General features: G+C 44.4%; 1 protein-coding gene across 7 annotated transcripts; it reads left to right on the top strand.

Moving 5' to 3' along the window:
• On the top strand, positions 1-25,973 carry gtf2ird1 (GTF2I repeat domain containing 1). Of its 7 annotated transcripts, none has more exons than XM_047343374.1 (28): positions 1-339; positions 5,993-6,113; positions 6,478-6,619; positions 7,400-7,444; positions 8,561-8,737; positions 8,832-9,015; positions 10,138-10,454; positions 11,081-11,176; positions 11,739-11,822; positions 12,486-12,669; positions 14,290-14,315; positions 14,844-14,970; positions 16,065-16,108; positions 16,354-16,434; positions 17,298-17,441; positions 19,139-19,192; positions 20,253-20,333; positions 21,528-21,711; positions 21,798-21,859; positions 22,213-22,284; positions 22,430-22,697; positions 23,356-23,384; positions 23,473-23,520; positions 23,607-23,684; positions 23,778-23,970; positions 24,497-24,534; positions 24,640-24,749; positions 25,032-25,973. In XM_047343374.1, exons 2-28 carry the CDS (start codon positions 5,997-5,999, stop codon positions 25,098-25,100), a joined length of 3,054 nt encoding a protein of 1,017 aa, XP_047199330.1. In that variant the 5' UTR covers positions 1-339; positions 5,993-5,996; the 3' UTR covers positions 25,101-25,973. The 7 variants fall into 7 exon arrangements, with proteins under 7 accessions (XP_047199330.1, XP_047199329.1, XP_047199327.1 ...); XM_047343373.1 differs by having other exon boundaries at positions 24,637-24,749; XM_047343371.1 differs by having other exon boundaries at positions 22,382-22,697.
• Positions 25,974-27,191: the final 1,218 nt, after the last annotated feature.

Here is a 27,191-nt window from a genome sequence, read left to right as displayed (position 1 = left end):
CTTATCCAGAGGTTAATCCCGCGAGCGGATCGCAGCCAATAGATGCTGTCGTTGAGTTGGGGTTGGGATTAGCAGGAGGCGAATGAGTTTCAATTTTACTGGATTACAGAACAAAGAGAGGGGGACAGGGACCGAGCGCCGTTAAAGGGGCAAAAGAGACACAAACTGGGGGTAAAGACAGGCGCTCATACGGTCCCAGCCCGCGGTCCAGATGTGGAGGATTACGAGGTTTTAGCGGACACGTCGCGGGAAATCGCGGGTGATGGATTAAAACCAGGGGGGAATAAAACCTATTCCGGGATTGGCGACGGCAACAAGGCTATTTAATCGCTAATTGAGGTGAGATTTCTTTCGCGTGTTTCCATGTCGGCGGACACGCGTGTTGTGTGTGTGTGTGTGTGTGCGCGTGTTTCTCTCCCCCCCACCCACCCCCCGTGGGGTCGCGTCTCGGCTCGGGTCGCGAATTACAGATTATAACCTGGTTTCTGCGACCGGGGGAGGGAGATGAAAGGAAAAGTGCTAACGCTAAGCTAGCTCTCGCAGCGCAGCGCAGCTAACGAGGCTAGTTAGCTAGCGTAATGTGACAGCTAATTAGCCGAGCGGGTTTATTAGCCTAATTTAACGCGAACAACACCGGGGACGGGACCGTTAGCTCGCGGTGCTCATCCACCGGGGGGGACTCCCGAGTGTAGCCGGGGGGAGAGCAGCGTTAGCCCGGTGTTTATTATCTGGACACAGCGTCCGCTTGATGGCTAATTTATCCCCCCCACCCTCCATACATCGCTACGGGGTTAACGGCTAGGACAACAATAGCCAGCTAGCTTGCGTTAACGACCGGGAGAAGCTGCACACGTTGAAAGTGCACGAAACAACGAGGACACATCACAACACAACCGCGCAGCGTGGCGGAGCTAATCACCACAACCGCCGTGTTATAACGGGTTGTAAACAATTAGCTGGGAAGGGGACCGTGCTAATGCTACGTGTGTTATCAAAGTAGCACACAGGGGCTGCGTTTCTCGTAAATGAGCCTTGATGGGAGAGATAAAGTTTGTGTGTTCGTGCGTGCGTGCGTGTGTGTGGTTGTGTATGTGTGTGTGTGTGTGCTCAGCTGTCTGGGTTTGTGCTGGAGAACAGGACGAGTTTTTTTTTTTTTTAAAAGAACACAAACCAGCTGAGTGGAATCAAACTTTCTGAGCAGATTGAATCCACAAGACCCAGAAAGACCCAGAGAGTCCACACATGTGTTCGATTCCCTCTGGAGGGACAGATTTATTATGATGATAACTTAATTTAAAACTCTACTGCACGAGGGCAAAGTGAAAACAGGACAGGTCGTGAAATCACAGCAAGCATGAAGGAATCACAAACGTTATAATAACTTTATTTCATTTAGGGAATAACTTTATAGAGCACTTTGCAAACTCTTTAAGTTACAAAGCGCTTCACAAGGGCGGGGAAAGGAAAACAAGACGGGTCATAAAATCATGAGCAAGGCAAAATATCAAGGAATCACAAATGTTATAACAACTTTATTTCATTTATGATAACTTTATTCTCAAAATCTAACTAACTAACAACTTGAATGACTGTCCCAGATCAGCCAAAGCCTGATGTGGCACATTATCAATCAGATTTAATAAAGTGGGACAACTAAATAAAACCAAAACACATTTTCAACATTTGCTTGAATACATCACAAACATAATCTGACAACATTTAGGAACATTGTCTAGTTTATGACGGATTTATATCCTGAACAGAATCGTGTGACATTGACCTTGTCATGTCATTCCAAAGGGGGGGGGGGCTTCTGATTGACACTTACCCCGCCCCCTTCTGTGACATCACCCCCATGATATCCATGCTAACCTGTAGGAAAAGTCCTGTTGACTAGATTACTACCCAATGTCCCAGATTACCCACGTTCACCATAATGTGTCTTTGCTTATTCCAAGTATGACTTTATTCAGGTCTTCAGAAAATGCTGTTGACATGTCAGTGTCTCATTCAGACTGTTGTTGTCTTCAGGTTAATATTGTAGTATTGTTGTCCATGTAAACATGTCTAGTGGACCTGTGTGGATTTTATGACGCCAGTTTTGAAAGTACAGTGCAAATCAAAAACAGACCGGTGCACACGGTAAAGAAGGTACGACAAAACACTGAGTAGTTCATACCTGTACAGAATATTTGCTCGTGATGTGATGTGTAACTGTGTAACTAAAAAGATTGTGACGTCGTTGCGGTAATGCTGAGGCGCCACACCTGACTTACTGCGAGTGGTTACAGGTGTGTTGCTTTCAAACCACTGAAACCACTCTCCTATATTTAGTTACCAGACTGATGCACATTACATTTAGTCCAGGAGGAAGAAAGAAAACCCACGGTTTAGTAAAGAGTTTAGCACAAAACGTTTGTCTCAGGGCTCTGTGTACTGACGCAGGTATGCTCCCTTATCTACCATAGTTAAACCTAATGGGCCTGGTAGGAACAGCACTTCCACTGACATCTCCCTGGTCCATCTATTAGATTTGTTGCTCTGGTCATGGCAGGACAAGCTGCACCTACATCATCAGAGCCCCAACGGCACAGTGCCCATTAAAGCCAGTTGTGTGGCACTTAGAAGAATAACCCAAGCACTAACAGCCTCGTAAACAATACGGACATATAAACATGTTTCACATGGCTTTTCTTGGCTGAATCCAAATGGAAAATGTAGCGGGTTGTGTCCGCCAACACGTAAAAGCAGTCAAAAAGAAAGATGTGTATCCTTGAGGCCCAACAAGCTGTGTTGAATGTTTTAGCTTTCTTAAAAATAGCAGTGACATTTCTTGGCTCGTTACGACTACCTGTGTGGTGCAGTGTGGAAATCATTGACAGGAATGTGTAACGCTTCACCCACACGGTCTCTGCATCCACCAAACAGGAATCTGCACATACACACATTCCTCCTAAGAGATGTAATGATAATTTATAATCACGTGGTAAAGACAAACAGAGCGAAGCCAATTACGTTACCTGAAGATCACGACCTCACCCGGTTTTAGTTTCACTCAGCCCAACTTCAACCTGTGCAGACGTCTGATTGGCCACAACCTGTGGCACCCATATATCTGTGATGCTGACCTTGTGTGCGTTACCACATTATTACATCTACAAACCTATTTACTCACGTGCATATTCATGTCCACAAACATAACAGGACTTCATGTATAGGTTCATTTCATTTATTACAAGTGTGTGAGTATGTGCACAGAACACCTGAGTGACGCATCCTGTCTGCAGCGGAGACAGAAAGGTTTCTCCACCTAGAACACAGATGTGTGAGTGACAGGTGTCACACGTCGCACCATGACTGACGACCCAGCAGCTTTGACTATGACAAGAGTCAGAGATTTATGACTTATTTATAATCAATGAATGAAAAACCTTTATTGCCGATGTGAAGAAACCCATGTGGTCACATTTTGACCTTTTAAAAAAAAAACACGTCCGGTATTGACAGTTCCTGACTTTTATGTCAACATTAAAACGTCCCTGTCACCTTGAGTGACTCCTGTAGATATCGACCTTTGTCTGTAATAAGCTTAATCGCATTACAGCCTCTTTTGGGTTTTCTTGAGCAGGTTCTGAGCAAAATTAAATACATTTTAAAGGTTAACTTCAAACGACACTCGGCCAAATGTTTGTGATTGTGTTTGCAATCAAGTTATTTTTGACCAACTCTTTCCTGAAGCCAGACGTAAAAGGACAAAGTCCACGATGTTAAAGATGTTACGACACCTGATAACAACGTTTGCTGTCTGACTTTTTTTTTGGCGTCAGAGAATTAAGTTGTTTTTTAGACCTGAACTCTGGAAACTGTCCAGAAAAAATTAAGTTGGGACATTTCCCTGAGTTTTCCTTCCACATGTGAAGAGGCAGCAGGAGATTGTCCAGGTCAGACGTGTTCACAACAACAGGAAAATGTGGAGAACATTCAGACGAGGGGTGGCGTCAGGGTAAATCACACAGGAAGCAGGACATGACGTATGAACTCTGCTGTGGAAGGCTCAGTGCTTTGTGTTTACAGCTCATCGACAGCGGCATCGGCCCTTATCGTTAACAGCTCTTGAATCTTGTCTTCCTAAGTGTGTATTTACTTTGGGGGGGGGGCTTCAGGAAAAGTCCAGAGCAACTTTTGCGTTTTCACATACAGCCCCTACGGAAAACTTCAGGAAAATGTGCAGACTTCAGCGCAAGTCTGAAAGCAGCTTAAGTGATTCTTCCTTGAAGTGACAGTGAATGAAGTTGAAGTGTCCACGTCCACTGTCAGCCTTCATTACAGCCTCTTTTGTGTCGTTTATTTATTAACCTAGTTCCACAGTGAACGGTTAAATATTCACCGTAACAGCGGCACTGACATTATACGCTGGAGCTTCCCCTCTCAAAGCAGTTGACATGGCGTTATCCTTGAGCCTGCGCTTATCCCAACCTTTCTCCTCCTCGCTGCTACTTCCTTTTCCTCTTTAAAATATGTGAGGGAAACAGGCCATCTATTTTGAGGCCGTAATAATTTAGAAGGGGTGGGGAGGAGGAGGGGGGCTGATGTTTGCTGTGGCCTCAGGGGAGGCAGATTTAGACGGCCAATAGACTTGGCACGTTCAGACTGGTGCAGCTGAACCCCACCACACCCACCCACCCTCTCTCTCTCTCTCTCTCTCTCTCTCTCTCTCTCTTCTCTTCTCTCTCTCTCTCTCTCTCTCCCTCCCTCTCCCTCTCTCTCTCTTCCCTCTCTCTCTCTCTGTCTGTCTATCTCTGTCCTCTCTCTATTGAGTCAGTGGTCCGGGTTTGCCAGAGGCTAGTATAATGGTTCCCAGTGTCTGGAGAGATTAAAGGCCAGAGCTGCATTGTTCAAATGCCCCGAGATTAGTTTCCAAGGAGACGGGTTTCAGTTGCCATGAGAACATAGTGCCTGGCTTTAGCCGAGCAGTTTATTTTTTTTTTATTTCATTAGCAATTCCTATCTGTTTGCCTGTTTGCTTTTATTTACATTCTCTAGCTTTTCATCTGGACTTCACGTAGCGTCACGGCTCTGTACCTGCAGTGGTCGTGGAAAGTTGAGGACGTATCTTCTGACCGTATCTATTCTTCCAGCTGCTCCACGTGTCCTGAGGAGACTGAAGTATAAATGGGTTCATGTGATATCATGTGAGCGCTCTAATTAGCCCCAGTTGACAACTTGAGGCAAACCAGAAGTTGCTGATTTCTGATAGATTCTGCTGTTGGTCATGCTCGTGGTGTGGCTAAAGGGAGGTTGTTGGCTGGTCCAGCGCTGCTTTCATTGGAGGGGGAAAGCTATGAATATGATATGCAAGGTCCCCAGAGGATGAATCATACCAATTTTGGTGAGTCACTGGGAGTCTGTGTAGTAGTGAAGCCCACGTTGTTGAGGTCAGTTGTCAATCACAACATTTCACCAGGTTTTAATAGCGTCAAATAACTAAATAAAGCCAAACTTATCAGTAAAACATCTGGTTTTGTGTTAAAGTCCCCGACAGCGTTTGGATGGAATTTCATGACATTTGGTTTAAAAAATTCATGATCCCCCTCAGGATGAATTTCAATAACTTTTGGTAATCCCCTTATTTTTTTCTACAGCCATCATCAGGTTAAAAATCTATTGTTATGACCAACGTACCTGCAAACGAATGATCCTCAGCTCTACTTTGTGTTTCAAGCTAATTAGTACAAAGTCTTTTGAGCATCATCTCATTAGAATTAATTGAAGACTGAATGAAATGAGCATGCAAGGTGAGGGAGGAGCCTCTAGTATCAGATGGATGCACAGAATGCATGTTTCCATTTGCGTAAAGTCAAAACAAATGATGTCAGGAGGTGCTGCTTTGAATGTGCGTGTGTACATGAGTGCACGAATGTAACACATGCGGGGTTTTGTCGGCACCGCACCGTGGTCATCTGCCTTAACTGTGTTCATCTGTCCCCTGCAGAGGCATGGCTCAGATGAGGAAGCTGGCATGCGACAGCATCAGGGCGAGCGCCCGGGGCGAGCCGCTGGTGTCGGCCCGACAGGAGATCCTCACCAGCCTGGTGTCTGCCCTGGACTCAGTGGTATGTCCCCGAAGCCGCCTCACACAGCGTCCGCTCACTCTGCCTCTCTTCCTCTGTGGTGTCAACTTGATGAACTGCTCTTAGCAAATTAGTGTAAAAATCTAACCATAAAACATCTTGATAATCAGCTGCATTGCTTTTTCAGAATCTGAATATTTTCTTGTTTATGTCACTATGCACTCGAACACCAGAAATTGATGATATGTGGAACTGTGGGATCATAACTGAGAGCAGAATGAAGCATCTTTGAGAGTCAGAAAGCAGATCTTCTAGTAATCAATTTACCTAATGAACTCTTGAGTTGCGCTCGAGTTTTTTCGTTAATTATTTCTGAGTAGATTAAGTCTGCGTTCTTGTTTTCCAGTGCATGGCGATGTCTAAGCTCAACGCTGAGGTGGCGTGTGTCACCGTGCACGAGGACAGCGTGATTGCCGTGGGCACAGAAAAGGGCAGAGTGTTCCTCAACTCCAGGAGGGAAATCCAAACAGACTTCTACAAGTTCTGCCGTAAGTTCCGCTCCGAACGGGGATTTCCACGATTCATTCTTGACGGAGCATCGATCCGTCTCATTACAGCGACAGATGCCAGACACTTACATAAAATGCACTCGTGTCAGGCGTGTCCCTGCAGGATTTAGCAGTCAGTGATCACAGAGACGCACATTCAACCAAAAGGCTTCAATAACAGCAGCTCGCACATTTGCTTGAAATCCGATTACTTCGAGATAAAATGATTGAATCCATAAACCATGGCAGTTTCACACATTCTGCTCCTTATCAGATAAAACAATATATCAACGAATCGTCCTGTCTCATCTTATTTTGAGGCTATTTTATGTGTTCAGTTTGCAAAATTGCTGCCAGATCAATTCTCAAGACTCGAGCCAGAGACTCTGTTTGGAGGAGACAAGTTTAATTTAATGTGGCAGGTTTTACATTTTAGAGTTAACACTCAGCCAGTGCTCATGTTGTTATTTCTTTAAACTCTTTAAAATCTCTAAACTCAACCTCAGCTCGTCAATAAAACATATTAAATGATAAAAGTACTGAAATTGTGTTGTAAATTAAATAAATACACAATTCTGACATGTTTGTTCATCAAATTCAGCGAAATAAACACATAAAACAGATTCATCTGAAAGATTTCTGAATAAAGAAACATGAACGACGTGCGTTTTGTCTGTCACTAACACCTTTCACCGCACAACAAAATAGATAGAAAACAGAGGCCTTAGCTTTCGTCGGCGAAATTAAAACATGTTCTAACTATTATGGTTTTTATTTTAGATCGATTTGAACAGGATCATGCAAACAACAATCTCCCGCAGGCAGGTGAGGGAAGCCCCCCCCCGTGGCGCCACCACCCATCGTTACCACACTTCGCACTGCATGTGAAGGTCATCCATAAATAGAAGTACAGAACTTAAGGAGCTCTCCATGTAATAACAATAACGACCCAATTTCCCAATTCTTCTCCCAACACATTCAAAATATAGTGGCGATGAACATTTTGAAGAAATTGCCTCACCGGTCGACCTTGAGCTTTCGGGTAAAACAGCAAATAACATCCCCGGACTGTTTCCCTGCTGCCTCCTCCACCACCACCAGTTTAAAAAGGCTGTGACCTCCCATTACACAGTTTAATGTTATCATCCCGCGTATGAAAGGAGAAAAATTAGTTCACAGGCAACAGTAACTCCACCTTGCTTTTTGTTTTTGTGAAGAATAGAAATAAAACCTTTTGTTTTTCTGCGTTCAGCCTTCAAGCGTAACAAATGAGGAAGATTTGAACTAAGTGGCTTTATGTCTCCCACTTAATCACCAATTGTTGGAGACGCTCCCACATTTATCCAGACACCTTCCAAACAAGTCATTAATTTTATTAAAGACAGATTAAAGACAAACAAGTCATTAATTTTATATGGGCCTATTTTTCAAAAGGTGACACATTCATTACTTTAAAGAATAAGTCTCTCAATCATCTTGTTTCTGTGGAACCTTCAAAGTAAAGGCGTGGGCTGCTCTGTGCAATGCAAATACACAAGTCAGTTGCGGATGTTTTCTGGAACTTTTCCTACTAACTGGAATAATACAAATGTCTCAGGATGAAGAAGATGAGCCACACATGTAAAAAAAAAAGGGGCAGACAAAGATGTCAACTTGGAAAGACGACGAGATTTGAGAGCTTTTACCGTTAAGGGCCAACAGCCGACATTCTCAAAGAAGTAGCAGGGACTGTGATTTCCACAGCGGTATTGAAATGTCATGTCCTGCCTCCTGCTGCTCCACCCGTCGTCTGGATGTTTCAAACATTTTTCTGTTGTTGTGAACGTGTCTGACACAAACAATCTCCCGCTGCTTTCTTCACGTGTGCAGGAAAATCCTCGAAAAACACAATTTTTTACATGTCTGAAAACTTAAACTTAAACTTTTGTCTTTTGTCTTCAGGGGCGCCATGTCTGCAGAGTCTGACCACAGCGAATGCCCAAACCAAAGACCAGGAGGCCGATCTCAGCAAACTGAGTAAAGACGGTGAACACGGGAAACCAAGAGCTCCGTCAGACGCTCAGTCCAACATCTTTGTTCTGAGGAAGATGGTGGAGGAAGTCTTCACTGTGCTTTACAGTAAGGAGGAAACCAAACACTCTATGATTTCCTTTCTCTCTTACTCATAACATACCTGAAGCAGGGAGTAATTCTGCCTCGTGCCAATGTGCAGGTGAAGCCGTGGGAAAGAGCAGCCTGGTCCCTGTGCCTTATGAGTGGATCCAGAAGGACCCCGGCTCTGTGGTGGCCCACGGTCTGCCTGAAGGAGTCACACTGAAGAAGCCGTCGGAGTACGACATCAAGACACTGATGAAGATTCTGGAGCAGAGCCACCGGATCCAGTTCACGGTAAAACGGTGAGTCTGTGAAGCCGAACGTCCGCTGTCGGTTGTGATCTGAACAATATACTGCCTATGTCTTTGGATAACTGGCTTCTGTCTGAACACTTGTATCAGATTATGAAAGCAGATGTTTCACTTCTGACCGCTGCACAAGAACGAATGAAAAAAAGATGTTTGGCATTTTGGGGTTTAAGCCTCTAATGTTTTCCAGAGACTCGTACTTGGCTGGAAGCACTTCGCTGCCTTCTCGTCCTCTGTAGTTTAATGGAAGAGGACAGACTGAAGTGTTTAACTCCGGGTTAAACAGGGTTTTTAATTCAGCTGTGAATAAAACACTCTCTCAGGTTACGTGTCCGTCTCTTCAGAACATCTTTTCTTCATAACAACAGAGGCAATATTTAACAGGATTAGTGACAGATGCCGGACAAGAATCAGTTCTGTGTGTTTTAGTCAGCAGCAGCCACACAAGTAACAAAAAGGATGTTAATTATATGTATTAATAGAAATACCATAAACAATAGTTTTAATATTAAATGTGAAACATCGAAATCAGGGAGACTCATGTTGTATGAGAGGAACAGCGCAACGTTACGATTGACCATCTGTGCGTTTCTGTGTAAATAGCCACAAATATTTGTGTGCTTAGTCTTTCTGCATCTTGGAAGCAATGTGCTGCAGAAATTCTTTTCTCGGTATCGTGCAGGATGCAAGTTTGACAGGGAACGAGGTAAAAGTAACCACGGTAACATTATCTCTTGTCTCCACGGGGAGCGTGTTGTGCTTCCCGCTTCTGACACGTTGGTTTCCGGCACGTTCGTGACTTCAAACATGACTCAGCGGCAGGAGAAATAGACTAACTCGTCAACTGGTAATGGAAAAGGAGTCTACCCAGATTAAATAGAAGTGGAGACATGTCGTCCATCTTAATTTACAGTTAGAGTTTATTTTGCCGCAGCAGATGCAGCGTAAGCCAGGAGAAGCTTGGCAGGTGATTACAGTTGGCAAACAAAAAGCTTGATGTCAAGCTGTGATGTTTTTAACCTTTCAAACGCATCAAACATTCAGATTAAGATCGAGTGGAACCTTGAGGCAGAATTTATTCTTGTCTTGATCCTGATTTCTTCGTCTCGTGCTCAGGCCGGCAGAAGATTTGTCTCGAGAAGCCAAGTCCAGCACCGATGTCAATCACAACACTTCCACCGCCGCCACCATGACGCCAAGCAGCCACGGCGCAGGGAAGACCACCGCCCCGGTAGCCCCGTCATCAAGTCCCGCCACTTCCAGCAACTCTGTCCTGTCGGACTTCCTGTACGGCATGCCCATGTCCTCCAAACCCCACCCAGACAGCAAGCTGGACTTCAAACCCTTGTCCCTCCTCAACCTGGGCAAGGACAGACTGGCCAACTGGACAGCGGGGACGGACAAGACATGTTCCAAGGACGGCACTAACAACGGTGAGGTGTGCATGTGTGGACGGTTCCAACAATGGAACGTGGTCACGAGGCTCCCTGGGCATTTCCCATACATATCAATGATGTTCTCAGTGAATACTTGAAACAGTTTGAAACCGACAGATTTCGACTTTGAGCTTTTTCTCAGATCAAATCAGATTCTCTCTGAATATGAGCTAAAAATCTTAAGAGTAAGAAGAACAGTCTGTGTTTAAAGAGTCTGTCTCATCCCGAGCCTCCAGTGGTACATTTTCAGTCGTGGGGTTGAAGTCGGATTATTTTAGTACATATTCTTTCATTCAGAGCAGCTCTTTTATTGCACATTTCCCTTTTATACTCGTGTCTCTGAAGGAATCATTCAACTACCAACCACCAGCACTCTGATCCATTCACTTACCTGCGATTGAAATTCTAGAGAAGAAACCTAAACCTCTACAATGTAGTTAAACACACCCAATTCTATACTGTGGTAATTTTTCCATCTTTTCCAGTTAATTAACAACGTTAGTGAAGTAATTCTAAAAGCTGGAGAAACAATTTACTGAATGAGAGGATTTGCAAAAAGTGAAGATTTCTCTGTGAAACGATATTGAAGTGAATATATGAATAACTCAGCTTTGAACTTTCAGATGAGACAACACGACTACCTGGTGATCAAGGCCAGAGTCCTCCTGGTGTCCACATCTCCAAGAGGCTGCTCTTCTCTATCGTGCATGAGAAATCAGGTAAGTCTGAACCTATGACCAGAAAGATTCTCTATATTTGTACGGTTATATGAAGTTAGAGCAAATACAGTGTAAGCGAGTAGCTGCGACCCAGTAGTGTGAACGCCAGTCGTACACATAGCTACAGAGATGTGTTTTAAAACTAATATGTAAACTATAACGTCCTGTGTCCGTCATTTCTAATTCAAACCACTTTAAAAGTTAAAATCCACTTACAGAGGACTCAGGGTTTTGTGTGTCTTTGTTTAATATCTTCTTCCTGTGTTGTTCCTCGTTCTGCTTGGATTTGTGGACTCGCACAGTAGCCGAGCGTTGTTTACTGAGCCGCGGCTGAACGTTACTAACCCTTCACCATTAAGGGCTAAGCTACTAAGATGTCAACAGTAATCCTTTAAGAAGATTGCACTCACTCCCAAGTTGACATTGAGAAGATGGAGACGATTAATTTCCAGATCTTTTAGCGCCACACTGGAGTAAAGCTCGTTTGAATGTTAATGCTCCGCTAAACTTTCCTCTTTACATAAAAGATGTTTTGTTTCACTTCTCCTCCTCTCTCCTGCAGAAAAATGGGACTCATTCATTCGGGAAACTGAAGACATCAACACGCTGAGAGAATGTGTTCAGATTCTGTTCAACAGTAGATACGGTGAGGAAAGCAGCTCTGTGCATTCTGGTTGTAGGGGGGAATTTGGGACGTTACCTCTGTCTCCTCGAGCGGGTCGTTCACGCACGCTGATGATTCTATGGATGTTGATGGATCGGGGTCACTGCGTCAGCTTGATCATCTTTTCCTCAGTGATGCACACGACGCACATCTGTAACCACAGTGAACTGTTCAAATCTAAAAGAAGAAATGTCTGAGGAAGAAGAAAGAAGAGTTAAAGGAGACATATTCTGCTCATATTTAGGTTGATAATTATAATTTAATTACTTGAAAAGGTTCACATGCTGCAATGTTCAGAAGACACATGACTTTCCTCATTAGTGGGCGTGCAGCATCTTCAATTCAGGCTCCACCCCCCCCCCCATCCTGCAAATATGGTTACTTCTGATTTCATAAAACTAAGATGGCGTTGAACAAAATGTCAAACTTGAGGTTTAAAAAATCCGCAGTTCACAAACCAATGGGTGATGTCAAAGCGGAATATGTTTCCTTTAATCCTTTGACATATTTGCATTGTTTTGCGGCTGATTTGGAAGTATTCCAAAGGTACTGCTGTGTATTCATACTTTAATTAACCATATTCTACCAACAGCCTCACACTGTGTGTCTATAATACCTGTTTGCTTCCTGTTCTCCCACCTGCAGCTGAGGCCCTGGGTCTGGATCACATGGTGCCTGTCCCCTACCGCAAAATAGCCTGCGACCCAGGCGCCGTGGAAATCATCGGCATCCCCGACCAGATCCCCTTCAAGAGACCCTGCACCTACGGAGTCCCCAAGCTCAAACGCATCCTGGACGAGCGCCACGGAATCCGCTTCATTGTCAAGCGGTGAGGAGTGATTTAAGAGCGCAATTACAGAGACAGAAATAGACTTTTTTTCAAAACGTCGTTGGAGCATGATATCCCCTTCCAGGCAGACGTAACTCTCCGGGATGCATTCGTAGCATCGCGCGTTTGTAATTTATATTTCAAGGGAACACATCGATGCACGCTTTCATGAAAGTCTAATCAAGTTTAATTCAGTCCCCGAGTGCAGGTCATGATCCAGCGCCACTCCGCCAAACCGCAGCAGCTACTTTTATTTGCGGAAGGGTTTTAATAAGAAGCGGAGCAGGGCCGATGCCATCTGTCTCTTAAACGTCTGCTTCCTCCCGCACGCTGACATCCCACCGACTGCTAAACCGTCTCCACCCGCTTCCCGAACGACTCCCCTGCCAGCGCGGCGCACTAACGGCCGCTCTCCCCTCCATTTGTTTAAGCTAATTCAAACGAGCCACCATGCCTTGTTTGAGATAACACATCTTTTTAACGAATCCTGCAGGCGGCTCATTAGTGTTAATACAATTAGGAAAGATTGAAAATGTGATTAATTCAGAATTACATCACACTCCCATTGTCATTGAGGGATGTTCCAGATGCAGGCCCTGATGTTCTCTTCCTGGCAGGTTCTCTCGATCGTGTTTTTAAACACACTGATCGTTAGTTCTAATGGTCTCCTGCTCTGATTGGATATATATAATAATAATGCTCTGCTGTTATATTATATCTCATGTTAGTGCCCTGTATTCAGGTTTCTGTTGCTTTACATCCTCCACTTCCCCCCCCCCCACTATCCAGAGGGGAAGTCAAAATCCGCCTGATATGAAATCCGCCATCTTGCACATTTGGAGTCTGTGCAGCAGCAGTCAGGGGCGGAGCCACAGTAGCAAAGTCCTGTCCCTGATACACATCCTCAACCAATCACGAGTCAGTTTCAGCTGTCAATCATGATGTTTCACCTCGTTTGTTTATCATCAAATAAGTTATTAAACCCAAACTTATCAGAAACGTGAACATCAGTGTGATTAGAAAATGACAGACACTGCAACTCCGGCTCCAAATGATGTTTTAATACAACAGACGGAAGTAGAGATGCGTCGTCCATCTTTATTTACAGTCGGTGGTTTCGCCTCACGAGTGACGATAGAAACGATAAGAGCAGCTGGTGTTTGTGGTGGATTTGGAGTTTTAGACCCTGAAATCCTAAATTAGGTCATCTTGCTTTATTAAGATATTAAATAAATTATAAATGTGCAGCTGGAAGATTCAGAGGTTACGCTGTCATAAAAAAAAATGTTTTACAAATAGATGTAAATAAACAGGACTTAAGTAAAGACGTTCCTGAAGACAAATCACGCTAACAGCAGGACAACGTGCCAGGCGTCTGGTGAATCCGTCCAGGAGCGTATCGCGTCCACACGGTTATTTTTAGAGGGATCCAGTGATAACAAAGGAGCGACTCAATTAGCTGATTGTTTAAAGAGCACGTAATGTGTGTAACGAGCTGTTAACGACATGTTCCTCCTCGTGTTGAGGTTTTGCATCATGGGGGTTTTATTTTTTCGCCCCGAGAGCTTGAACGCTTTTTGAACCTGGTGACTAATGACCTACTTTTTCTTTATATTGCAGAATGTTTGATGAAAGGATTTTCACTGGTAAGAGACTGATTCATTTACTTTTTTTTGTTTTAAAGCCATTTTCTCACGGCTCTGAGCTGTGATTCAGAAATGTATGAATTTCAAATTGGGGCCTTAAGTAATTCTGTGACTTCAATATTCATTCATAGCTGTTGTTCTAGTCATAGGTCTTAAATTTAATTTGTCATGGTCTTAAAAAGTCTTAAATATAACTTGTTGAAACCCTGTTCATACAAATTACTTTAAACCCTCAAAGATCACGAACAGAGCTACTTAAGCAAAGCCTGAATTCTATGAAAATGAAAAATGATCTTTGTTTTCAAAGGGAGGTTCGGTATGTTTCCATGTGTGCTCTTGTGTGGAGTGCAGCCCTAACCCCGGGCTTTTAGTTGAACCATACTTGTCGGTATCTTTACGTTTAATTACAGTAACTGTCAAACAGGAAAACTGCCCCGTCGAGTCTTTATTTAAACTCCACCGATGTTTCTAATCTAACGGGAGGCAGCGTTTGCTCACCTTCTTCTTCCCTCGTCTTGTTTGTTCAAGCTGCTGGAAAGATCGCGAGGGAGGAGGGAAAGCACGACCTGGGCTCCGCACCTGAAGACGGCTTCCCCGACCATCTGAGCATCCCCCCCTCCAGCACAGAGCTGGTCAGCAACCCCCTCAGCAGCAGGTCAGACAGGAGTCCACCGCACTGTTTATGAAATTGAGAATAAGAGACGGTGGCATGCAGCCAAGTGATATTGTATTTATAACCTACATCACTCGTAGTGCGGACCGAGTTAAACGGTTTAAATATGCTGCTCTACATAACTTTTTATTTACATTGCAGCCGTGACACAGGCTTTTATAAGAGTAATTTGAATTCACATCATTTAATTTGGCCTCATTTTAGTGCATTTTCTTCTTAATATCCATATGTAATAGGCCTGTAGCTTTATAGTACACCCACTGACTCATCATTCACATGTCTAATTAAAGTAAGTTACTCCCAGCCCTTTATATCACAGTTGACATTCATCTATTCATACACATATTCACACAGAGCGTCTGTATCGAGCACTTTCGCTGATTTATTACAGTTTTCAGACATAAAAATGTCCTTAAAATTGGGGTCTGGACGTTTTTTTGCTGGAGTTTTCCTTTCACATAATAAAGAATGTACCCGGAGGTAAAATTCAGTCAGACGCGTTCCTAACAACAGGAAAGTGTCCGGAACATTCAGGGGGAGGGGGGACGTCTCGGTGGAGCAGCAGAGAGACGGGACCGGCTCTCAAACGTCTTCTTTACAAGTCGATATCTTCCTCTTCTTCATCCTGAGATGTTCGTGTTCTTCCAGGTTTGAATCCGTCCACGTGTTAGAAAACGTCCTCGACACGTCCACTCGCTCGCTGGTCATTTTAACTGCTGTTTTCTCACATGGACTCACTCTGACATTTTACTAGTGGGCAGCAGGAAGAGTTCTGGAAAATGTCTGGACTCGAGTGCATGTCTGAAAGCAGCTTATCACTCGTGCGTCTCACTCACACGCTGGCATCACAGGCGTCGATGTGCAGTTTGCGTCGTCATGTGGCATCGAGCAGCCTGAAATAAAACCACCAACCCTCTAGTTAGTGGACGACCCGCTCTACCTCCTGAGCCACAGCTGCCATAACCAGTTTCCTGTCTCTGAGCTGACCCATGTCTTGCCAGATAAAGAACATTTCTTCAATAAATCAGTTGTGCGTTTGGGGCAATCACCAACATGTGTTTCATTCCCCTTCACAGATCGACGAGTGCGTGTGTGAGTCCCCTGGCGGACTGTGAAGCAGGTATGTGCTTTACACAAACTCCTCTCCGTCTGAAGTAACGAAATATTTAAGCCCCCCGGGGGAACAAATGAAAGTTTTTAATGCCGTGTTAACACTCTCTGGAAATCTTTTAAAAGACTGTTTCGCAAGTCCATTCAGTTCAAACGCAAGCCTGTCGCCGACTTAAATCTGTTTAACGCAGCCGTAAAACACAAAGCCGCAGACTGATGGGAGCTCAGGCAGAATGAACTGTTGTATCTCCGCAGGCCCTTCAGGAGATTGCATTCCTTTGAAAAGGATTAAAACGGAGCCTCCAGATGGGGAAATAATTCAAGTAACAGTGCCAGGTAAGTCAGCGCACACTCAGCAGCCCTTCACTCGGAGACACTTCACTTCTTCCAGCCAAAGCAGAGGTGGTTTTTCATAGATTATCGCTGATATATCCCGTGTTTGTGATACAGAGTCAAAACATAGAACTACCGTCTGTCTTCAGATGTCAGCAGCAGCTTTACGACGTGGTTTTACTCTGCAAGCGTCTGCTGCTGCTGCCTCTTCTCCAGCTTCACTGTCGGCTCTGTAGCATCCGAACACTGCACAACATCTGCTCCTATTCGTCGACACTGAGAGATCGATGCCACAGAGAAGACAGTTCGGTCTTCGCTGTTAAATGTGTCGTCTCGTGTGCTTGAACGTTTTCTGACGGCGGCAATACCGACTGTTTTTTACTGTTTTATTGCTTTTTGATGTGGTAAAGCAAACAAGGTTTAGGGAAGTGGACGTGAGCTTGTTTTTACTGAGTCCTGATTCAGTTCTGATCCTCTTTTCAGTTTTTACATGTTAAAAGTGTTATCAGTTCTTTCTCGCCCTCGTCGACAGTTAGTTACAGAGGAAGTTGCACCTTGTACAGATTATTGAGGTGAATAGTGAATTTGGGAGAAACAAATATAATTTAATTTGATTTGATCCATCAAAAAAGTAAAATACACTGGTTCTAAACACTTAATTTAAAACTATATAAAACTACAGTGTTTTCATTCTGATGTACATCCCTGGAATGGACTCATTGCTGTCCCTTGTGGAGAGTGGGAGGAATAACACCCCTACAACAGGGGTTCTAAGCAGTTCTGCAGATTATTTCATCATTATATTCATTTATATTCATTCTCCAAGGGAAATTAAATTAAAAACAACCAAACCATTGTTCCTCCAGATGCTGGTACGAGTGGGGAGGAGCCCAGCGAGCCTGTGGCCGAGCCTGTCCCGGCGGCAGCGTGTCCAGCCACAGCCTCGCCCTCCGCTCACCCGGCCCCCCCTGCTCCCGCGGCTCCCCATCACCCGCCGGAAAATCACACAGGTAACGTCAGCCACCTCCATTTCATCTACATCCTTCTCACCGCAGCCCCCGGAATGCCAGCTCACTGTGCCGCCCCGGCGTCCACCACTGACACCTCACCACACTCTGGCCCCCTGTAGGCCGCTAAATAAGCTGCAGCACGTATGAAACCACTTTTTCTCAGATACTTTATCTTCCACGTTCCCACTTCCCCACGACCAAACCCCCTCCCCCAGCCCCTAATAGACACAACCCTACAAAATCCCACTTACCCAATTCTGACCCACTGTAGCTTTTCCCCTCCTCCCTTATAAACACTCTCGTCTGTGAAGGGCACCGTGCATCAACTCTCTCTTTATCATCAGAAACTGAATTTCTCTGCTAACTTCTTATCAGAGACGTTTATCCAAACTGACGCACTGTGCTCGTCTGCAGATTGTGAGTGACATTCATCCTCTAGTTCTGCCCCGAGAAGTTAGTGTGTTAGAAAAACAGAGATTCCTGTGAAAACAAACCCGGCTTCACCTAACACTGACCCGCCTGTAGACTGAAGCCCCTCCCACCTGTAGAGTCAGGTGACCAGGAAGCTCTGAGTAGACGCCGCTCTCTCTTCCAACCGCTCGTTTGCCAAATTGGGATTAAAGTTAAAGGAACTTCCTCGTACCGAGCTCGTTAACCCAGAGCCCGACCGATTGATCGATTGACCAAGAAGAATTGTCCCATATGAGCCTTTAACAGACATGTCGGGATATAAAGAAGAATAAGAATAGAATAAACAATGCAGGAAAGATGTGCATTTATTTTTAACACCGAAGCTGCGGAGGGGGGAGCGGTCTACTCAATGTGATCCTGGCCGTAGCGAACACTTCTTTCAAGAGGCGTTTTGTTTTGTTTTGTTTTATTTTATTTGATTGTTCCGTGTTTTAAGTTTTCTTTTCTTTCACAAATGACCCCTAAAGGAACGACACTCGAGGTAAGTGCAGCGAATGTCACATCCTTGTTTTATTGGCTGTTGCAGGTTCTGACACTTTTTAATTAAAACTCTGCTCCAGTGAAACAAGGCGACTCAGCAGAAGTGAGGTTTAGTTAATAAAGTGTCAAAGTGTGTGATGCCTGAGTTGTAACTGTACTGTATATATAATAATATATATATAAACTATAATGTTAGATTCTTGCAGAATATTACAGTTGATCTCGGGTGTTACCAAATTGAGTTTAGTGCAATTAACCATATTAAACTTTTGTGTAATTAAGCATTAGACTAAAAATAAACAATTTTTAAACTTTGACATCTTTGGTTAATTTTTCATTTGCTTGGAATCGTTCAAACAGCTTTTGTAAAATTATAATTGAATGTGATTACACGGGAGGTTTATTATATAATTACACTGAAAGATGATGGATGATAGTTTCACTGCAGCTGTTTACTGAAGTAAACTTATTTACGTTGCTTGTTAATTTGTTCTTCTCCTGTTTAAACAACTGGACAAATTGTATTTAAGAATAAATGTTGTTGTTTCTGCTGTTTTAATCAAAGTGGGACCAAACGTCACTTTCCACACACTTCACTCACAATGAAGGATATTTAAACAAAAGGTTTTTCCTTCAGCTCAGTTCATTTGTTAAACCATCAAGTCATTAACGACATCGCATCTTTGAATTATCTGTCGTAGAAATGTTTTCAAAGCAGCTGCTCATGTTTTTCTCGCTTCTTGCAGCTGAAGCTCTTTCACCGGGCGCGGCCTCCCAGAGCGTCAGAAGATCCTCTGAAGGTAAGGTGGAAGAAAATACACATTTCATCAGACCACCGAGGAATTATCTGTAGTATTGTTTGCTAAATTAAGTGTTTTATTATTGGGTATAACATTAGCTGCTTTCAGACCTGCACTGAACTCTGGACATTTTCTGGAACTCGTCTGGAAAATGTCCAGAAAATTCACAGCGCGCGAGTGGACGTGATGAAGGACACAAATATGTCAGGATGAAAAAGAGGAGCCGTACACGAAGAGGACAAAGACGTCAACTTGGAAAGACGATGAGATTTGAGAGCTTTCGGTGTCGATGTGCGATAAACAAAATAAACGCAGAATTTCTACGTCACGTCCGGCCTCTTTCACGCTCCGACCTTCCAGACATTTTCCCCGTCGTTGTGAACGAGTCTGACCCGAAAAAGACCTCCTGCTGTGTTTCTTCATATGTGAAACACGAGGAAAGTTCCAGAGTTCACGTTCTGAAAACCGTTTTTGGTTCCAGACTGGAATAAAAACACAGCAGCTGCACAGCGGCCTCCTCCAGCTGTGGCCCTGGCTCCACGACAGCAGCCCTTAGACGTCCGATCCGCACACTTCCCTCTGAAGTGATGAATTACATATAAACTGTTTCTCTGAACTTCCCATATTTAGCAACAGAGACTTGAGAGAGTTCACCGTGACATCAGGATGCAGTTATGATAATTCTCTGTTTTATGGTCAAAGTGTTTTTCTTTTACTTCAGGTGCAGTAAAGTTGATTCGTGGCTTTTAATCACGTCCACCTCGATAATCACTTCCAGCTGTTTCTCCGCCCCCGTCGGTGAACTCGTGCCGTCTTTCCTCCGCGCCTCCATTTGTTATGTTCCCCGGTGATAAATACACAGCGCGGCCAGTTTGTCTTCACCAGGTCAGCGTAGGACAGGGAGCATTTATCAGAATAAAGCTGGCGAGGGGGGGGGGGAACAGTGGGAATGTTCCCTCGGGTGAGGAGACCCCCGCTAACCGAGCTGCCCTCCTGTAATGATTCTCCTCTGACGTTCGCGGTGTAAATGTTTTGGCCGTTTCCCCTGTGACACACTCAGCTGGGAGTCTGGTGGAGGACATCGGTGAAATGATTCTTCAGCTCCGGAGACAAGTGGAGAGCCTCTTCGGCATGAAGTACGGTAAGCGACCGGTGGTGCTGGAGCTTTGCCGTCACACACGCAGGAGGGTGGGAGGTGGCGTCGGGCCCATTCATGTTTCAGTAAGAGTTTGATCTGCACATGTTCGAACACTTCACCGACGCACAGAGATTAAGAAGGTCGAGCTTTTAAAGCCTGTTTGAATATTAATATCCTAACGTTTAAGCCTTTTAAATTATTTAACATGTTGGAATTAGTCTGTCGGTTGACGGGCAAATTGGAGGGGGGGGGAGAAAGTTAAACTCAATTTCACATCAGAGGAGATTTTAGCCTCAGTGCGAATCACCAGTGAACATTGATGCTGGTGCACGAGTGTGAAACAACATCAGGGAACAAACCATTAGTGTTTCTGTGGCTCCGTGCCGGCTGCAGGAATTTATGTTTCCAGGTTTCCGTCCAATTCTTGTGAACACGATATCTCAGGACTCAATTATTAACTGATGAATAATTTTGAGGGTCAAAGGTCAATGTGAACACGTCGTCTTAAGGACGCCCTCGAGAGAATCCTTTCAAATCTGGTGCCAATGTTCACTTTTACCTTTTTTACACCAACATTTCTAGCACATTGCCAGTGGAGATGGTTCCTCATCATGTTCCACGTCACGTCTCCATCACTCTGGATCAGAGCCGATAAAAACCTGCATCTACGGCAGAGTCGTTTGATATTCGTGGGTGTTAGTGAGGTCTCGACCAGTAGGAACGCAGCTTTAGACTCACAGATTAACCAATTAGATCGAAGTAGTCAAAGGTCAAAGGTCGCGGTGGCCGAACAAAACGTGTCTTTGGCCTCTTGAACATCTCGACTCTGCCTTTGGAGAATTTCTTTACATTTTGACCAGTTGTCCCTTGGAACTGATTCGATTTCAGTGGACAAAGGTCACAATTAAAACCTTTATGTAGACTGAACCAGGTTCTAGTTTCTCTTTTGCTTGCCGAGATAAATGTCCTCATATAGGAGTGTGACATCAAACCAAGGTCAAACTGTAAAGTAGTAAAGTTTAGGTACAAACCAGACACATCATACACCAACATTTAGACGTTCTAGCTTTTAGCAGGAAGTTAGTTTCATGGTGTCTGAGTGGAATTACCTGCTTCCCCCCCCGTCCTGTTGCAACGCCCCCTGCTCATCTAGCAAAGTTAAATATCTTCATCTCTGGCTTCTCTCCTCTCCCTCAGCTGAAGCTCTGGGGCTTCCTGAACCAGTCAAGGTTCCCTACTCCCGGTTCCAGATGTATCCGGACGACCTGTACGTCACCGGGCTGCCGGAGGGAATCTCCATCCGGAGGCCCAACTGCTTCGGAGCCGCCAAACTGCGCAAGATCCTGTCCGCGAGCAGCCAGATCCAGTTTGTCATCAAGAGGTGAGACTCGGTGTTCATTGTTAATTCAAGTGGATTTTTTTTTACTTCCATTATCAAAACTTAATAATCTGTTTGTTTGTCTTCAGGCCTGATCTGTTAACGGAGCAAGTGAAACAAGAAATGCCTTCGATCCCCGTGTGTGATGCAGGTAGGTCCGTGCTCAGGATTCAGTTTGAACAAATACAAGCCACTAAAAGAAAACAGCTTTATATATATATTTTCAGCTTTGCAGTAATTTCCCTGCGATAGTTAAAGTTCTGAAGATAGTAGAAGTGTTATTGTAGTAAAGTAGTAAAGCTGTGTGCAGAAAACTCCACAGTCTAGAGGTCAAATCATCACTAACATCACTTTTCTAGACTTTTCTTTTCCCGCAGCTTCTGTATCTTTTATTTGCCACAAAGCTCAGTTTGCTGGAACAAGCAGAGTCTGTTTTGTTCTGTTCATCTTAAAGAGGCGATAAAAAACAAACTTTTAACCTTGAAGTGTTTTTGTTTTTCAAAGATCTGGACACGAAGGACGCAGCCTCAGTGGCAGACGACGCCGCCGCCGCGTCCAAGAGACCCGGCTTCTCAGGTACGTTCATCACACACAGTCCTGTTCAAACTGTAATGAGCTGAGTGAGCTGCCATCTATCACTTTGCAAACTCAGTAACTGCAGCACGTTCTACAGGAGTGCGCTGCGGCAGTGGACATTTAGAAAGTTGTCCTCTGTCTCCAGAGTGCCTGGAGTCCAAGCTCTCCAGGATCGACCTGGCCAACACGCTGCGAGAGCAGGTCCAGGATCTGTTCAACAGGAAGTACGGGGAGGCGCTGGGCATCAAGTACCCGGTGCAAGTGCCTTACAAGAGGATCAAGAACAACCCGGACTCGGTCATCATCGAGGGCCTCCCCCCCGGCATCCCCTTCAGGAAGCCCTGCACCTTCGGCTCGCAGAACCTGGAGAGGATCCTGGCGGTCGCTGACAAGATCAACTTCACCATCACACGGTGGGAGCCGAGACACACGACTTTAAATTAACCTTAAAAAGCCCAAAACTTTATCCATCAACCTGCTGCACTCGTTTCACTGTCGAAGGCTGCACAAGATTTTAATGAATTTATTAACAGGAAATGTTCAGGAGGAACTAATTATTCATTTTATCGTGGATTAATAAATTGATGCACTTTTCAATGAATTGATCGGATTGATAAAAAGTCAGGAAATAGTGGAAACTGTTCCCACACAAATTCCGAGAGAGGAAAATGTTTTGTTTAATCAATTAAGAAATGTGTAATAACTCGTATCTGCAGCCTGAATAAACAGAACACTGGGTAAATATTAATTTTGGCTCCGACATTAGTTTGAACTGTTTTAGCATCTGATCAACATCAAAATGCTGAAAATGTTAAAACATGTAAATTCTTTGGTTAAGTTAAGTTAATTACATTTCTTTGCTCATCCTCTAACTTTGCACTAAAGTTAATTTCGTAGGTTCTGGTAGAAAAAGGACGAACACTCATCTCAGAACTAAAATATTCATCATCATAACACACCGGCTTTAATATCTGCTACTGAAGCAAATTCAGTTTTTTATAAAACATCATAACTGGAATGTTTGATTTCTGTTTCCTCTTTTGAACCTTTTGAACATTTTCTCCTTTTCAGACCTTTTCAAGGACTCATTCCAAAACCAGGTACAGGAACAGAATTACATTTCCTATAGATCTGATTATTAATCCAGCATCATGTCAGAGAACTAACATTAATGTGATATTTCCTCAGCACCTCGACGAGTCACTTTACTGAAGAAGGCCTACGCGTCGATAAGTGGTGAGTAGGTGACGGTTTTACAGCGTCAGGGTTTCTCCTGTTGTTGTTGTGATCGTTCTCATTCATTACGACTCTCCACCTCCCAGACGACGATGACGTCAGCCGCATGGGGGAGAAGGTCGTCCTCCGAGAGCAGGTCAAGGAGCTGTTCAACAAGAAATACGGTGAATTGACGCACTTAGCGATGTTGGTTTTGTGGACGTCATCATCGAAAAAAAAAAAGCTCAATCCCCTCCCCGCCCCGTGTGTGTGTTCAGGTGACGCTCTGGGCCTGGACCGCTCCGTCGTGGTCCCGTACAAGCTGATCCGCGGCAGCCCGGAGTCCGTGGAGGTGTGCGGCCTCCCGGACGACGTGCCCTTCCGGAACCCGAACACCTACGACATCGTGTGTTTGGAGAAAATCCTCCAAGCTGCAGAGAAAATAACGTTCACCATCAAAAGCCAGCTCCAGTGAGTGTGTGTGTGTGTGTGTGTGTGTGTGTGTGTGTGTGTGTGTGTGTGTGTGTGTGTGTGTGTGTGTGTGTGTGTGTGTGTGTGTGTGTGTGTTCAGCTGCACGGCTCCGTGGGTTTTGTCTCTCGGTGGTTAAGCTCATTACGTTTTTATTTATGCCTCAGATTTACATGCAGCCAAAGAATAAATCTTCCTCAGCGGCGAATGTAAATGGTTTGTTAGCGTGAACGATCGTTTGACTCGATGACAGAATGGAGGCATCGTGGGAAAATGTTTTTCTTTCTGTACTTTAATGCAGATTTCTGTGTTGTCCTGAAACTGAAAGGGTTTATGTTCATCTCTGAAGTTTCTCCGTCACCTGAAGTGACTCTAGCTGTTTCCTCTCTCTCTCTCTCTCTCTCTCTCTCTCTCTCTCTCTCTCTCTCTCTCTCTCTCTCTCTCTCTCTCTCTCTCTCTCTCTCTCTCTCTCTCTCTCTCTCTCTCTCTCTCTCTCTCTCTCTCTCTCTCTCTCTCTCTCTCTCTCAGGCCTTTTGCAGAGATCTGTAGCCAGGCGTGTAACACAGGTGGGTTCTGGGTAATTTCCCTGCCATTTTTTTCAGAATAAAAGCTCCACACTGTAAAAATCCCTCAGCTGAGAGTGAACCCACTTCCTTCCGTGTGCTCAGTAGGAACAGACTCCGCCTCCACCAATCGACGGAAGCGCAAGAGAGTTCAGGAGAGTAATCGAGTTCCTGCCTCGTCCGACCTGGGGATATCAACCAATCAGATTCCAGTGATGGTACGTTTTGGAAAAAGGGCAGAGGACATTTTTCAATGATTAAAAAAAAAAAGAGGAAGCGACGGCTTATTGTGTTGCACAGAGTTTAACTTGAGAGGAATGTAACGTGATGGAGTGAGACTGTGTTTTCTACTGAAACCACTAAAACCTCTTATTACGTCTGGTTTGTCAGGAACCATTTTTGCAGTAATGAAAACGTTTCCTCCACCGTGACTGACTTCCCTCCCTCGTTGTGTTTCTGTGTGTGTGTGTCTGTGTGTGTCTGTGTGTGTGCGCCCGCAGCAGTGGCCCATGTACATGGTGGACTACAGCGGCGTGAATGTGCAGGTTCCCGGAAAAGTGAACTACTGAAGGACGAAGTTCCCGGAAACCGCAGCAAAGGGATTAAAACACGAAACCCACGAGGAGGGACACTCGTGACTCTTCCACACGCAAACACACACTAAACACTTCGTCAGAGTGCGACAGCGAAACAATCTCCAGACGGAAGTTCGGACGTCCCGAGGAATGTACGTGGATCTGAACGTCCGCAGGGCGAGAGCTCGGCTCGTTCTGCCTCCTGCCTTCACACCAGTTCTCCTCCGGGAGCCGATCCTGACTGGTCACATTGGGTTTTTTTTGTACTTAAAGTCACGTGACTTGCATTTATGAAGTGTCCATCCACTGAGTCATGTTTCTGGATCCAGCATTCGGTTGCAACGTATTACTGACAAAAAATGAAAATGTCTAATATCGACCTGGTTCCACAATATTCAGATATTTGTACTTTTTATTTATTATATTTATTGAAATATAACATTATGTGCAGGGATGTAAAATACATGATTCTGTTGAGGAACTATCACAACACTAACGCAGATGCTACTCACCACTCCGTAACTACAGGTAACCACTGGAGTCCAATTAAACAGCAGCAATCAAGTGTCTTAATTAGGTGTAGGGGGGCGGGGCGGCGGCGACTGTAAGCCATCAGCAATGAGCGGAGACAAAACTCTGAAGTTTCCCCGACAGGTTGAAACCTGCAGTAAAAACAAGACCTTACGTAAACAGCTTTTTTTATGTTAGCGGCGCATTAACCACGTGTAAAATATCTCGTTTGAAGTCGGCCTGAATGTATCATGTAAAGGAAAGAATGGTATGTTACTCTGGACTAACCATATTTAATATGCTGTACCTTAACGCCAATTAGGCCTTTGAAATAAAATGTGTTGCCTTGCACTTTCATTTGGTGGAGTTGTGTTTCTTGATGCCGAGACGGACGAGGGACGGTCGACCTCGGCCAGTTTGAGTCTGAGCCAGATGCAGCGTCCTGGTCCCGTGAGGACAGACGGGCAACAACAACCACGTGTCACTCTTTAATGAGACGATGGAGTCTGACTATCGCCTGGATCGTCTCTGCTGAACTGACTTTGGTCCCAATGTCCTCCTCCACACGTCCTCCCGTTGTGACTCAGGCAAAGAGTTTTAGTTTTTCTTCTTGTTTTCTGCTCTGAAGTCTCTAAATCTGTGTTTTCAAGTGTTTCTCTTAGAGCCGCACTTAACTTTACAAATGCTTTAAATTTATAAAGAGACAAAGGAAACTGCTGCCGGGACGATTTCCCTCTGGTGATGAAGCTGTGTCTCTGTCCACAGAATCTGTTTCCTCACTGAAGCCAGAGATTCTTAACAAATGACTGAGACTCTGGCTGGTTCAGGCCTGTTCATCCTCTCGCTGCTCTTCATCCATCAGCCCTCGTCTCACCCTCCTCATCCTCCTCCTCCTCCTCACGTACCTTGAGCCCAAAGCACAGCATCGCTCTTCAGTCTCCATCAGGCTGGAGTCAGTCACATGTTCCTCTCAGGTCACCGAGCTGATGACGCTTTCTTAGTTTTCCATCATGTGGCACTTTGTCTGATTGTCACAGCGATGACTCGGGAAGTTTTGATCTAATTTGGATTAAAGTCGATTGAGCGTTAAAGTGTCAAAACCTGCGCAGTTCATTTTCTCTAAAAAATCCTTTAAAAGGTCACAGCATGCGATCGAATCGTTAGCCTCATGCTAATTCATGATGAAATCCATTCACTGAAACGCTCTTTAATTCAGTGACAGATTGACTTTATACATTTTTAATATAGTTTGTTTTACCACAAACTATTTTATGCTCATAAGGTTCTGAAGCTGCGAATCGTAATTCAGGGGCTGCGTCCGTCAGAAGCTGCATTTGAAGATTGATTGCCTCAAATCTTTTTAAGACCTAAAATCCAAATGATTGATGAAGACCAAGCAGAAACCGTGTTTCCTGGGAAATCAAGTGAAAATGTCAAAAAAGAAAATCTTGCACTGTTGAAGAAATTGATAAACAATTCACGTAACTTTGTCCAAATCCAGAATGTTACCAGGTCTTTCTAGAACCCTCCTTCCATTTCGTTTCATGGAAATCGGTTCAGTAGACATTTCTTTTT

This window comes from Hippoglossus stenolepis, chromosome 15, assembly GCF_022539355.2.
Source record: "Hippoglossus stenolepis isolate QCI-W04-F060 chromosome 15, HSTE1.2, whole genome shotgun sequence".
NCBI lineage: Eukaryota > Metazoa > Chordata > Actinopteri > Pleuronectiformes > Pleuronectidae > Hippoglossus > Hippoglossus stenolepis.
Note: the sequence above shows the minus strand (reverse complement) of the source record. Positions and strands in the feature narration are given on the sequence as shown.